This window comes from Microtus oregoni, unplaced genomic scaffold (genome assembly GCF_018167655.1).
Source record: "Microtus oregoni isolate MIOR12 unplaced genomic scaffold, Mior012 000013F_ref0000133, whole genome shotgun sequence".
NCBI lineage: Eukaryota > Metazoa > Chordata > Mammalia > Rodentia > Cricetidae > Microtus > Microtus oregoni.
The window spans coordinates 10761203-10774798 of NW_024543072.1; the positions used below are offsets into that span (position 1 = coordinate 10761203).

The window sequence follows — 13596 nt, forward strand, 5'->3', positions numbered from 1 at the left end:
CTCTGGAGCTGCCCAATGCCACAGGCTGTGCTGGCATAGTTTTGCCCTGGTAGGAGGAAACTTCAATTAAGAAGATTCTTCAGTAAGATGGGGCTGCAGGCGAGCCTATAGGGCACTGGTGATTGATGGAGGAGGGCCCAGCCCATTGTGGGCAGGACCATCCCTGCACTGGTGGACCTGGGTCCTCTAAGAAAGCACTCTGAGTGCGCCAGTAAGCTGCTCCCCTCCACGGCCTCTGCATCAGCTCCTGCCTCCAGGTTCCTGTCCGGTTTGAGTTCCTGTCTTGTCTTCTTCAGTGATGAACAGACAAGTGGAAGTGAGTCAAACCCTTTCCTCCCTAACATGCTTTTGGTCACGGTGCTTCACTATAGCACAGATAACCTGAAGACACAGGTTCTGACCCCGTGTCCTGGGAGAGAGAATGATGCTGGGGGAGGCAGGCAAGGCTGGACCAGCCAGCCGGCTTTGTTTCAGGGATGCAGGAAACAGCACCAGTGTGGTGACTTCTTTCTCGGGAAGAATCCAGTTAAGTTCAGGTCCTGACGCTGCACTTCCCAGAGATGGAGCTTTCCTGGCACTTGGGCTTTCTTGCTTGTGACAAAGCGGGAAGAGGTCCACCTCAGAGGAAGGAGGGTATCTTCTAAGCATTCTTTATAGTCTTCACCTGAACCCCAAGAGGTAGGCTCAATCACTGGCCACATTTTGCTCACAAAGAGAAGATGGCCTGAGGAGGGAGGCCGAGGTGGAAGGATGACAAGTTTGAAGTCAGCCTGGGCAACCTAGTGAGTTCGAGGCCAGTCTAGGTCAACGACGTAATGTGACCCTTTCTCAAAACACTTAGAGAAACCAAACCAAAAGAGCACAGCAACAGCAAGCATACAAACAAACAAACAAATAAACCTAAAAGGAAACAAACACGAAGTAGCTCACACCTGGCTGCAGTAAGCTCTGTGTGGTGCAGTTTTTACCCCGTGCTCATTCATCGGCATACACTACCAGAGACAGCAGCCCTCAGCTTGGAGCCCTGTTCCTAGCGCACCTTTCCGGGCTGACCCTGCAGCTGACCAAGGTCAGGAACTTGCTGAGCTCTGGGCTAGGATGCAGGACAGGAGCCCAGATGCAGACCAGCCTGCGGTGTGATTTCCAGGGTGCCTCCCTCCATTTCACCCCAGTATCTGTGTACTCTGGGAAGTGCTCACGGGGATCCCCGCCTTGGACAGTCCCAACTTTCAGGTCCTGCAAAATGCAGAAGTCAATCGCAAGCCAGAGATGAAAGAGCCTACCTTAGTCCCCACAGCTTATACTGCTCGGCAGCTAGACAAAGCAGTCGCCGGCTTCGCTGCCTGCTGTATGGGCACCTGGCTGTCACTCCAGGTTCAGCCGTGCCCAGTCTTCCTTTCCTCATTGGTCCCTCACCATGCCTTTCTGCCTCTCCAAGTATCTGAAGAGGAACAGGCGCCTGTCCAGGGGTAAGTGGACAACCAGAATCTTGGGTAGACTGTGAGGCTAGCAGCCTGGAAACCTGGAAAGCCACCCTTGCAGGGCAAGTAATATTTGCTGCCCCCAAGCCAGTAAAGAGAGCTGAAGGAAGGAGGGCAAGTTCAGCCCAGTCAGCCCGGCAGGATGGGCAACTGAGGCTGCACCCTGCGGATTCTGTGTGGGTGCCTCAGCTGCATCACTGGCCACAGCTGGCCACACGCACATGGGCAGGTTGCCTGTCTGTGTGCAGTGGAGACTGTGAGCATTTCTGTCACTTGATCTTGTCCGCCATTGTTGTTCATCTATTGTCTTCTGTGTGTTCTGTGTGTACACCCTCTATGCCAGCCTCTTCTCATACGTAGCGCTAGATACGGACAACGTGAAGGTGGTCTGGCACGCAGCCTAAGTTTCTCACGTCAGCATACTCTGTGTGCTCAAATACATTGGATGCTATGGGACAGTGTTGGCTGACAAGGAGCATAGTTGGAGATGAGAGGTCAGGAAAGAGTCTCCAAGGTGACATTCAAAGAGAGACATGAATGAAGCGAGGGGCAAGCCATGCCAGTGTCTGGAAGAGCAGCTTTCTGAGCACTGGACAGGGAACGAGCAGATACAAACCATGAAACAAGAGACCGTGCTTGATAACGCCACTTTCAGAGAGGAGGCCACCAGGGACTAAAGGGCAGGAGTGGGGTCTGGACCCTGAGGATGTTAGCAGGGCTGTGGCTGGTATGGGGGCTCCTGAGAGGACCGAGCAAGGTGTCAGGTGCTTTTAGTCTTCACCGGGTCCCTGTGGCTTCTGTATTGGGGACAGATTTATGGAGTCAGAAGAGAGATTCCTGGACATGCCAGCCCTCCAGCTGACAAATGACTGTGATCTCAACCAGGTAGCCTGTGAAAAGCGATCCAGTTCTGGAGATATTCAGAAAGATGAGCAAATAGGTTTTGCTGACACACTACGAGATGTGAGAGTAGAACGGAGGTTGTGCCTGTTTCCTGTCTGAGTCCCTGAAAGCAGGCGTTGCCCCCAGCTGAGAGGATGGCCAAGCCATGCCCAGAGATGGGATTGGTTCAGGTCTGGAGGGAGGGACAGTGGTCAGTTTGGAAGTCAAGACCATACAGCCCGCACTGAAACCTTGTGTGAGGCCAGTGAGCACCCCCCACTGCCACTTCCAAGGAGTCTATGTAAGGGCAAGGATAGGAGGACCCAGGTTCTCTCCAGCTCTCTGCCTTGACTGCCTGACACTGAATGGAACCAGGTTTGATAGGACGGTAGGGGTCTCTCGTGGACCTGCCACATTATGCCTGTATCGTATCACAAGGCTGTGGAATTAAAGTCAGTCAGACTCACAGACATTGTAGGTTAGATAGGTCTCTATCAGTGGCAGTTTTGCCACCTAAGGAGCATCTGACAATGTGTGGAGGTGTTTGTTGTGGTCACAGCCTCCGAAGGGAGGAGAGGTTGCTGCCAGTCTGTCTAGTGGGTAGAGCCCAGGTAAACATCCTGCTTATTGTGTGCAAAACGGACCCCACCCACCCTAAAGTACCTTCTGGCCCCAAGTGCCGTTGGTTGGTGTTGGGACTGAGCCCACTCTCCTTGTGTTTAACTGCATGTGGTAATAAAAGTGGATGCAAGGCCTTGCTGGCTGGCCTACGTGCAAAGCCAAGCTGGTGTTCCCTTTCATCCTAACAAGATGGCGCCTTCACTTTCTCCACTCCCAAGGCGTGGGACTTTGATGCTTTGTGGATTAAGTCCACGTGCTCCTCACACATTGTTATGGTCATTACTGATCCCCAAATGGATTCATGGAGCCCCGTTTCTGATGCAAATTACACAAGGGTCTTTAATATACAAACTTGAGTTTGGACCATGCCTTTCCAGCGCCCCAGAGTGGTGGATGAGGAAAGTGTGTGGCGGAGAATCTGTGGAGGGGAGAACTTTGAAAAGGGAATGCCATAATCAGGGGAGTTCATGTCCTGTCGTCTAGGGATTGGGTAAGAAGGGCATAGGGTAAGGTAGTTTCTGAAACCCCAACAAAGAACCATAAATTATTGAGAGGGTATCTTCAAAGACAGGATGCCTCTCAGGAACATTTGGACCTCTTTAAATTTCATGGTCCTGCTCCTTAATAGGTGATTTCTTAGGGTGTCCATTCAAATTCCGCACATTTCTGGAGCTGACATCGCCTCGCCCCCCTCGTTACATGGCTTAAGTTGAAGCCCCTTCTTTAAAACGGAGTTTGCAAAGTCAGGTCCTCACAACATGGGGTTGATCTGAGCTAAGCTGAGGGTTGATACCCTAGGAAGAGGGATACCAATGTCCAGGATGCATGGTAGGCAGCATAGTGACCACACAGACTTGTAAAAAGAAGAGGAGGGCAGAGGAATGCCTCAGCTCAGGGGGACAAACATTGGCTGCATGAGTCTGACCATGTGAGTTCAAGCCCCGGAACTCACGTGGTGGGAGAGCTGAATCTCACAAGTTGTCCTTTGACCCCACATGAACATCCATGTGCATGCCGCTTGCATGTGTGAATATACGTGCGTGCACACACACGCACATGCGCGCACACACGCACACTATAATAGAAGGACTTTAAAGATGGCTCAGCGTTTGAGAGCATTTGTTGTTCTTGTGGAGGCCCCAGGTTCTGTTCCCAATACCCACACAGCAGCTTTTGGCTGTCTTAGTTAGGGTTACTGTTGTAATAAACACCATGACGAAAAGCACCTTGGGGAAAAGAGGGTTTATTTATTTGGCTTACACTTCATGATCATCCTGCATCACTGAGGGAAGTCAGGGCAGGACCTCCAAGCAGAAACCTGGAGGCAGGAACTGAAGCAGAGGCCATAGAGGCACAACTCGCTGGCTTTCTCATGGCTTGCTTAGCCTGTTTTTTGTTTGTTTGCTTATATATATCAGGACCACCTGCCTAGGAGTTGGCACACCCCTCATGAGCCCTCCCACCTCAATCATTACTCAAAACGATGCCCTTCAGACAACCTGGGTGGAGGCATTTTCTCAACTGAAGTTCTTCTTTCCAGATGACGATAGCTTATGTCAAGTCCACTAAAAACTACCCTGGACAGGGAGCATCGTAATTCCAAATCCAGGGGATCAGGCCCCCTCTTCTGGCCTCTCGACACTGCATGCACACAGTACGCATATGTACATGCAAGCAAAACACTCAGAGAATAAGAGTTTTTTTTTTAAAAAAAAAGATTTTCAAAATGTAATAAAACTGTTTAAAAGTAAGAGGGAAGGAGCAGGAAGAACAGCTAAAGGCTGTCGTCTTCACAATGCATTTATTCCTGAAATACTTGCTGTCACAGTTTAAGATAGGCATAAACAGTGGGGTGCTATAAAGGGCCCTACAGTTTGTTTCAACAGCATTTGATTCTCCTTGCACTCCACTCAGTTACTACAAAAGTTTTGTACTGAGTACACAGGTGAATGAACCTGTGGTTGCCCTGGGCTCTCTGCTTGTTCGTTCATGTGTCCAGTATTTAACGTCCCTGGTTTCCACATGTGTAAAATGCTCTTAGTAATCTTCCTGTGGTGTCAGTGAGGACTGTGTATGGCTGTGGATGTCGATACTTCCTCTGTAAGTCACATGTAATAAGTCCCTTAGATACAGGGATGTGACTGTCACTTCTGAACAGCTTGAAGCAAGAGGGACCAATTCCCTAGCTATGGACACAACTTTGCCCCAACACATGTATATTTGAAGCTGTGTCGTCAAGACATAGGACATTAGATAATGAAGGACCTTTGCGCCAGAGTTGAGAAACAGTGAGTCCTACATATGTCTTAGTTGGCTACTTTAAGGAAGTTTCCAGGCTGTGATATAGGAAAGGGACACAAGTGGAGGCCACTGGCCTCCACGGATGGAGACAGCACAGCTGGAGTCTGGGCGATCAAAGCATGAGGGCTTGCAGGGTGGTGCATGGAAAGATGGAAGGGCTGTAAAGAGACAGAGCATCCATGACAAAGCTGTGGACCTGTGACCATAGGCATTTGAGGAACTCCTGAGACTGAGGAAGGAAGGGTTTGAGGTCGTCATGTTCACCCTGACACAGGATGGAGCGGTGCCTGTTCCCACCTGCCAGACTGGAGAGCCAGACAGCTATGGCACAGACACTGGGCATGACACCAGAGGGCTTTTCCCTCCACAGGGGAACCATGAGCTCTGCCCTGAGCCCTCTAGGTTCCACAACCCTAACTTCAGCCAGGCCGTGGTGGCGCACGCCTTTAATCCCAGCACTCGGGAGGCAGAGGCAGGCGGATCTCTGTGAGTTCGAGGCCAGCCTGGTCTACAAGAGCTAGTTCCAGAACAGGAACCAAAAAGCTACGGAGAAACCCTGTCTCGAAGAATCCTAACTTCATCTCAGAGAAAGGTTCAAGAGTACTTACAGGAAGATAAAGTCCCCAGCACTCGGCCACTGAGAAACCACAGTGCCTGGCACCTATTCGAAAACATCAGGAATGCGAAGAGGCAGGAAAGTAAGGCCCAGAAGGAGAGGACAAGTCAGACACCTGGGAACAGCGGATATGACACACATTTCAAGATGAGCAGACTGAGACATTAAAGCAGTTTTGTTTTAGCTGAATTCACTGTGTCCTAAGAGCTCAGTTGAGACATGAAAGAAACATAAAAATCATAATGATGATGAAAGCCCAAATCATAGTTCCGGAGTGCAAACCGTCAGTGTCTGAACTGAAAAAAATAGCTCCCGTGAACACAGAAGACAAAAGGTTGGTGAGCTGTAAGCAGTAGAAACCACACGTTTGCTATTATTTGGGACTTTTGTTTGCTTAGGAGAACAGGCTCTCCCCAGCCTGAAAATGTGTAGCCCGGGCCAGCTTCATACCCATGAGCCTCCTACCTCTGCCTCCAGAGTACTGGGTTTACAGATGTATGCCACCATGCCTGCCTCTGTAGACATTACCTGTAACAGGTCACCACGAAATCCGTGGCTTAGATAACAGTTCAATCTGTGTGATGTCTGTGGTTCTCGAGGTTACAGATCTGGTTTAAGTAAAGGGGTCACAGTGCTGAGCACCTTTGGGAGTCTATAGGGGAGAAGCCAGCTTCTCACCCGCTCCTAGATGCTGTCCAGGTTCTTCAACTCCTGACCTCCCTATACCTTCTAGGCTGCCATGATTGATCAAGTCTTTTTAGTGTGTCATTTTTGGTTTGTATGCGTCCATTTTGTATCTGGTTTCTCCTTTGCTTTGAAAGGCCACTAGGTCTACACTGGGCCAATTAGCCATTTTGATTCCATTGGCAAAATTGCCACTCTTCTTTTATACAGCCTAACCTATGCATGGGTTCCAGATAATAGGATGGAAGTACCTTAGAGAGAGGGCATTATTCTGCTGTAACGCTACCCAAAAATAAATGTATAGAGGAAAAGTTTTTAGCACAAACAAGAGCCATGGGAGGAGCTCCCTGATGTCTAGTTTACAAGTAATTGGAGTCACCGAGGGGTAGAGGAAAGGATGGACGAGCCTATTTGTGGCACTAAAGGCCAAAGGGCCTGAGCTTTGTGAACTCTACAGACTCATAAATCTAAGCAATCCAGTAAACCCCATTCACAAGGAACAGGAGGAACACATCCAGAGTAAGCAAAGGAAAACAAACACGGGAAAGCAACTAACAGCACGGTGGCAAACTGCAGCCTGGCTGGCATGTTCTGTGATCAGCTCTCACAAGCATGCCCAGGCCTTCCCGCTCTCATCCTGGCCCTGCTGGCTCAGTATTCTTTCAGTTTGGCAGAGTGGAGGAGTTGTTGCACAGACTGTCTGTCCTAAAATCCTACACTATTTACCATCTAACCTTTAAATAAAGCTTACTAGTGAGAAAAACAATGATCATAGTCCAACAGAAGGCTGTTTGATCGAGACCAGTAACAGGAGCTTCGGTCTGGCAAGACTGACCGGAAAGAGACACAGGTGGCCATCCTCTCAAGGCCGTTGCGAAGGGGCTTGTGTACGCAGAGACCCTTCAGGTGCTAAAATGACCATGGACTATGACAAACAACTTTATGCTTGTTCGTTTAGTAACACAGATGAAGCAAATTCTCTATAACTCACAAACACTTGCAGGTTAGCCTAGAAAAAATAATATATGTATTAAAGTGATTTTTTTTTTTTGAGATAGGGTTTCTCTGTGTAGCCCTGGCTGTCCTGGGACTTATTTTTAGACAAGGCTGGCCTTGAACTGAGAGGTCTGTCTGCTTCTGCTTCCAAGTGCTGGGATTAAAGGCATGAGCCACCACCGCCCGGCTCTTATAGTGACTTTTAAACCCCCTTCCTATAAAGAAGGTGTCTGGGATAGGAGATGACACTCCTGAAGTCTACCAAACACTAAGAAATAAATAGTAAAAATTCTACACGAAGTCTCCCCCAAGAAAATTGAAAAGGAGAGACTCCTTAACGGTCCTCTGAGGCCTGTGTTGCCTGGAACCAAAGCCGGACAAAGACATCTGTGCTGGCTGGTTTTGTGTGTCCACTCGACACAGCTGGAGTTATCAGAGAGGAAGGAGCCTCAGTTGAGGAAAGGCCTCCGTGAGATGCAGCTGTCAGGTGTTTTCTCAATTACTTATCAATAGGGAGGACCCAGCCCATGGTAGGTGGTGCCATCCTCGGATTGCTGGTCCTGGGTTCATAAGAAAGCAGGCTGAGCATGCCAGGGGAAGCAAGCCAGTAGGCACCCCTCTATCCCTCCATGCCCTCTGCATCAGCTCCTGCCCTGTTTGAGTTTTTGTCCTGACTTCCTTCAGTGATGAATAGCATGTATACAAACAGATTAATGCAAAATTAGCCAGGAGAAGATGTTCCAGGAGTATAAGTCTGGTTTAGCATTTGAAAATCCACCAGCCTGCTTTATTAACACAACTAATAAATTAACAGGTTCATTTCAACAGACGCCCTAAAGAACACTTTTAAACAAAAAGAGTGTCCATCATTGCTTAAAAGTTCCCCCACAAACTAGGAATAGAAGCGTCCTGCCCAATATGGTGTATCTTCAAAAATACATCAGCGTATGAAGATAAAAACCCGAGAGTCTTTCCTACATCATCAGAAGGAAGACAAGGCTACGTACTCTTCCTCACTTCTAGTCAGCCTTCAAGTGCTATTCTGTGCAAACTGACTGAAAGGCAAATACAGGCACTCAGGTGGGAAAGGAAGGAGTTAAGACCTCTTTACTCGGGGATAGTGCATCGACCACCAAAGGAGCCTGGCAAAGCAGTGGGGAGCAAGGTCAGCAGCAGCAGGACCATAGAAGCAGATTGCTTTGTACAGAAGTTAGCTCTAACTCGTAGGCCTAAATATTGACCTTAAACCATAAAACTGCTGGAAGAAAGCTTAGAAAAAGACTTAAACCACGAGTTCTTAGCTACAATAAAGAAACCTAAGTGATAAAGGGGCGGGGAAAAAGGTAAATTGGAGTTTGCAAAATTAAAACCTTTTATTCTTAGAAGTAAACCGCAAGAGGTTTTGAACACACAAATCTAATGAACTTGCATTGAGAATATGCAAAAAACTTTAAAAAACTCGGTCATGGAAATAACTTCTCCAGAAAATGGATGAGGCTCTGGAGTTAGCCGTTAAGAGCACTGACTTCTCTTGCAGAGGACCTAGATTCAATTCCCAGCACCTGCATGGCAGTTACAACCATCTGCAACTCAAGTTCCAGGGGCTCCGACACTCTCTTCTGGCTTCCATGGACTCCAAACACACATGTGTTCAGGCCTAAATGCAGGCAAAACACCTATACATATAATATAAAATAAATCATCTTGAGGCTGAGGAGATGACTCAGTAGTTAAGAGCACTGGCTGCTCTTCTGGAAGACTTTGGTTTACGTCCCGGCACTCATATGAAAGTACATCACCTTCTGTAATGTCAGTTCCAGGGAATCTAAACACCCTCTTCTGGACATCATAGGTACCAGGTTTGCAGTGGCATGCATATACACATTTGGGCACATGCATAAAATAAAGATAATATAAATATAAAAAATAAATATACAGATGCATTTTTTTTTAACCAGAGAAGGTCCATGGGTGCCAATTAAGTAAATAAAATGATATCAAAAATATCCAACACAGTCAGTCATTCGGGAGATGCTAAGTCAAATCTCCACCTGCACACTTACTAGAACGGCTAAACACAAGAAAGCATTGGTGAGGACACAGGAACTGGAATGGTGTTGGCTAGACTGGAAATAAATGGAACCACTTTGGAAAACAGTTATGGACTGTTTCTTGAATAAGAATGCATGCTGAAGGATACATGTACATGAACATACATGAAGAAATACATGAACTGTATAACATGCAGACTCATGACACCCTGGGACAGGCCCCTGGCCAGGCATACGGCTCTGCACAAGGATGTCTGTCCACTTCTGAGATGAGTGGGCGCACATTTTGTCGAATGGGAAACGTATTGCACAGGTTACCTTCCTTAGGAAAAATGGATTTTAAAAAGAGAAATTCACAATTAGGTGTGAAAACGACGTGCTGGTCAATTCCTGGGTCCGTGGGTCTCTGGGTCCCTTTCTTCGGGTCTGTGCTGCGATGCTGAGGTCATACAGAAAGCTTCTGGTGTCCTCAGGTTCTCCCCACCGAGGACCCTCACAGTCTGCGTGGCCCAAATGATGGGTAGCAGCCTCTACCAAGCTGCTCTGAGCGGGCAGCTCACTGTCAATGCCGCGTCCATGGGTAAGGCCACCGCCACAGGAGCAGAGATGGGCCTCAGTTCCTTGCTCCCCACCGCAATGACTCTCATGTCTGGTCACTTTGGAAGCCCCAGCGAGCAGGGCTCGTCTGTCTGTACCTGGAAGTGTCTTGCTCGATACCCTGCTGAGCTTTGGGGGTCCTTCTGTCCACTGCATTGTCTGTTGTCCCATGCTCCATGCTCATAACACCTTCAGCAAGGTCCATGTCTGCCATGGGTACAGCTCCCACAGGAGTCTGCTCACCTCCCTCGGGCTGCTTGCTGTGGCCCTAACACGCTGACACTCTCTTAGGAGGTGGTGAGAAGCAGGGGTTGGTGGCCGGGCACCAGGACCTGGAATCTATGTCTCCAGCTCTTAGGAACTATGAGCGCAGGCGAGAAACTGAATTGGACTGTGCCTCAGTTTCTAAGAAGAATGGTGGGCTAAGGGTATAGCTAGCTCGGGGGTAAAGTGGTAAGAGACCCTGATCCCTCAACATATACTTGGTAACTGCTTTCGGATCTTGTGAAGATGGGCCAAGGGTGGTTGTGTGCTCGGCAGAAATGTTCTGGAACTTTCCAGTGCTCAGAAGCATCTGTTCCCATCTGGGCTCTTTCCCTGGGCCGTAGTCCAGCAAGGGACAGTCTGGGCTAGTGATGTTCTCTGCCTACCTTCTCTCCCTTGGGCACAAGGTTGTTTCTGGGACTCATCCCCAGAACATTGTCCTGCGTAGGATCCTACCCTACACAAGGAACAATGTTTGGGGATGTGGAGGGTGAGGAAAACAACCTTAGAAATCCCTTAAATTGCCCATAGAGCTCAGCATAAAGTGGTTTTTATAACATCCGAGCGATGAACTCACTTGCAAGGGCAACCTGGGAGCCAGTAGAGTTGCTGAGTGGAGAGTTAGCTCCAAGGAACCCAGCTCTCCTCCGCCCCTCCTGCCCTTTAGCCTGTAGTAGATGACTCCTGATCAGGCTTACCACCCGGCCTCTGTAACCTGCGTGGAACAGGGAATCTGGTGTGCGGGGAGGTCAGCTACACTAAGGGTAAATAAAGCACACAGTGAGTGTCAAACACAGTGGCTGACTTCACACAAAGCACAGTGAAGCCGTCTGAGGGACTGAAGCTCTCTGAGCTGCCCTGAAATAGGCATTTCCTCCCAGTAGTGTCTGGTTAGACTTTCAATGATTTTGGTTTTGATATGGAAGCAAATGAACAAATACAAACAAACCAAAGTGAGAGCAAGGGAGGAAAAAAAGAAAAACCAGAAAGGACCCCCATGTGAGGTGTAGAAAGGGACTGGGCGCAAATTGGAAGCAAGAGCTGAGTTCCCAGGTGTCTGGAGGGGACCTCCTGTTCTGCACAGGGACCCTGCAGTAAATCTTGTCTGTCTGTCTTGCAGGTGGTGCCGGGGAGCGGGAGAAGGTGCCAGCCAACCCTGAGGCGCTCCTGCTCATGGCCAGCTCCCAGCGTGATATGGAGGACTGGGTGCAGGCCATTCGCCGTGTCATCTGGGCCCCGCTGGGCGGAGGTACTTCCCGTAGCTCGCATGCCCACCCTGTAGAACCCTTGTCTACAGGTAATCTTGTTCTCTTGTCCCAAACTCACAAGTTCTTTCTCACTTGGGACTTGCTGACTGCGTCCTGCATGTCTGATGGCCGCCTGCTCCTTCTGCTACTATCCTTGAAGTCATGCCTCCCACCTAGTACGTGGCCCCTTGGCAGGGGACACAAGCCACCAAATAGAGGCCTGTGGCCTTTACACGCTCTCCTTCCATCTAGACACCCTGCTGAGTGCTCTTCCCCCAGACTGCAGGTGGGCTCCACACCACCCTGTGTTCATATCAGTTCCTCAGTCTTCACCATTCCCCTTTCCTAGGCCTCCCTGCAACACTGGAACCCAACGCTGACCCCCATGTCCACTGCCTGTCCTTAATCTGCTGTTTGCTTGCTTGTTCATTCAAGGTGTTCAATCAGTGGCGAAAGATACCTGGTCTATTCCAGACACTTGGGAATTCAGCACTGAGCATAGTCAAGCGTTGCCCCTGACCCCTACACCTTGCTGTCTGTCACAGTCTAGAGAAGACAGACAAGTACACATATCTGAAGGCATTCATGAACAAGAGACCCAAGGGGGTAGAGGGACTAACACAGCCCAAGAAGGTGCATGTGGACCATTGCTTTGGCCCATCACATCCTGCTTCTAGCGCCACCCACAGGCATTGAACCTTATGTTTGGACTGATCATGGCCTGGCTGCTAGTCACAATTTTTCCTTCATCAAGGGAAGTGGCAAGGCAGAAATGGTTCCTGAAGGTTCCTGGTTGCAAATGCCCAGTCACACTGTCTCACCCAGCCCTGTGTGGGGCTGGGCCTCAGGGGCCAAGAGAATGAGCGTCAGTTGTGGCATTGCTGGCTCAGTGCACTCATGGACAGCCAACAGCTGGTACTGGCGTGAGTGCTTGCTCCGGCAGTGTGACCTGTTGTCCTCTTGATCAAGGCAGCCAGGACAACACAAGAGCCTAGCAGTTGCTAGTTAGTCAGATTCCTTATTCCTGGTGCCTTTGCTTATTTACAGGAAAATGAACATCAGAAGGAATGCTTGCAATCCAAGCCCCAGAACTTATCATTAGTACCAACCGTGATTGTAGTGATTGTAACGGTGTTCGCACCTGCTGGGTGCCCAGGGAGAGTCAGTCCCCTGCCTCTTAGAAGCTTTTGTTTTGGGTTTGCTAATAGCCACCTTGGTGGGTATGAAGTGCGGTTTCATTGTTGAAACAAAGTATTGCAAGAAGGCTAGAGGCAGCCAGGAGGATGTCTGGTGGGAAGCTGCCAGAACCCGCCAGCCCTGGCTGGCACAGGGGAGCATTGATGTGGGCCAGAGGAAGCTCTGACTGAGAGTCAGGTGGTGGGTGAGTGCCTCCTGGTCCCCCTCCGGATATGGGCTTTAACTCCTCAGGGAGATAGGGAGAGAGCATTGGAGAGTTCTGAGGCAGAGAATGTGGTGATCTGACATGCAGTTTGGAGGGAACGTCTGTCTGCTCCTGGATAGGCAGGAGGGGAGGGGAGGTCCAGAATCTGCACTGTCTGTGCAGGAGTGCAGCGCTTCTCGTGGGCCTGGCTGATGAACTGAGCAGATTGCAACTCTGTTCAGGAACTAGGGGTGATGAAATCTCCAGGACTGAGTGTGAGGAAAGGAGGTGTGAACACTGACTTCAGGAGTCTTGCCGAGCATCTTGCAAGGGTGGAGGTCAGTGATGGTGAAAGAGGTGCCAGCGTGGAGCAGACTGGGGGCGCCAGAGATGGCGGGATCCTGAGAGCACGGCTCTGTCTGGGCACATTTGGGTGTGGGCTGTCTGTGAATCTGTATAGGCAGCTAAGGTAGGA

At 49.5% G+C, this 13596-nt stretch overlaps 1 protein-coding gene across 5 annotated transcripts in view; it reads left to right on the forward strand.

Moving 5' to 3' along the window:
* Arhgap22 (Rho GTPase activating protein 22) overlaps positions 1-13596 on the forward strand; it is a 152908-nt gene that overhangs the window by 119467 nt on the left and 19845 nt on the right. For 4 of the 5 annotated variants that reach the window (XR_005975425.1, XM_041662614.1, XM_041662615.1 and 1 more), the window contains one exon: positions 11614-11790. Coding sequence is in view for 4 of the 5 variants with exons in the window: in XM_041662614.1 (XP_041518548.1) it covers positions 11614-11790 (177 nt within the window). In the remaining variant the exon portion in view is untranslated. The remainder of the gene's footprint in view (positions 1-11613; positions 11791-13596) is intronic. The other variant, XM_041662617.1, reaches the window with a different exon arrangement.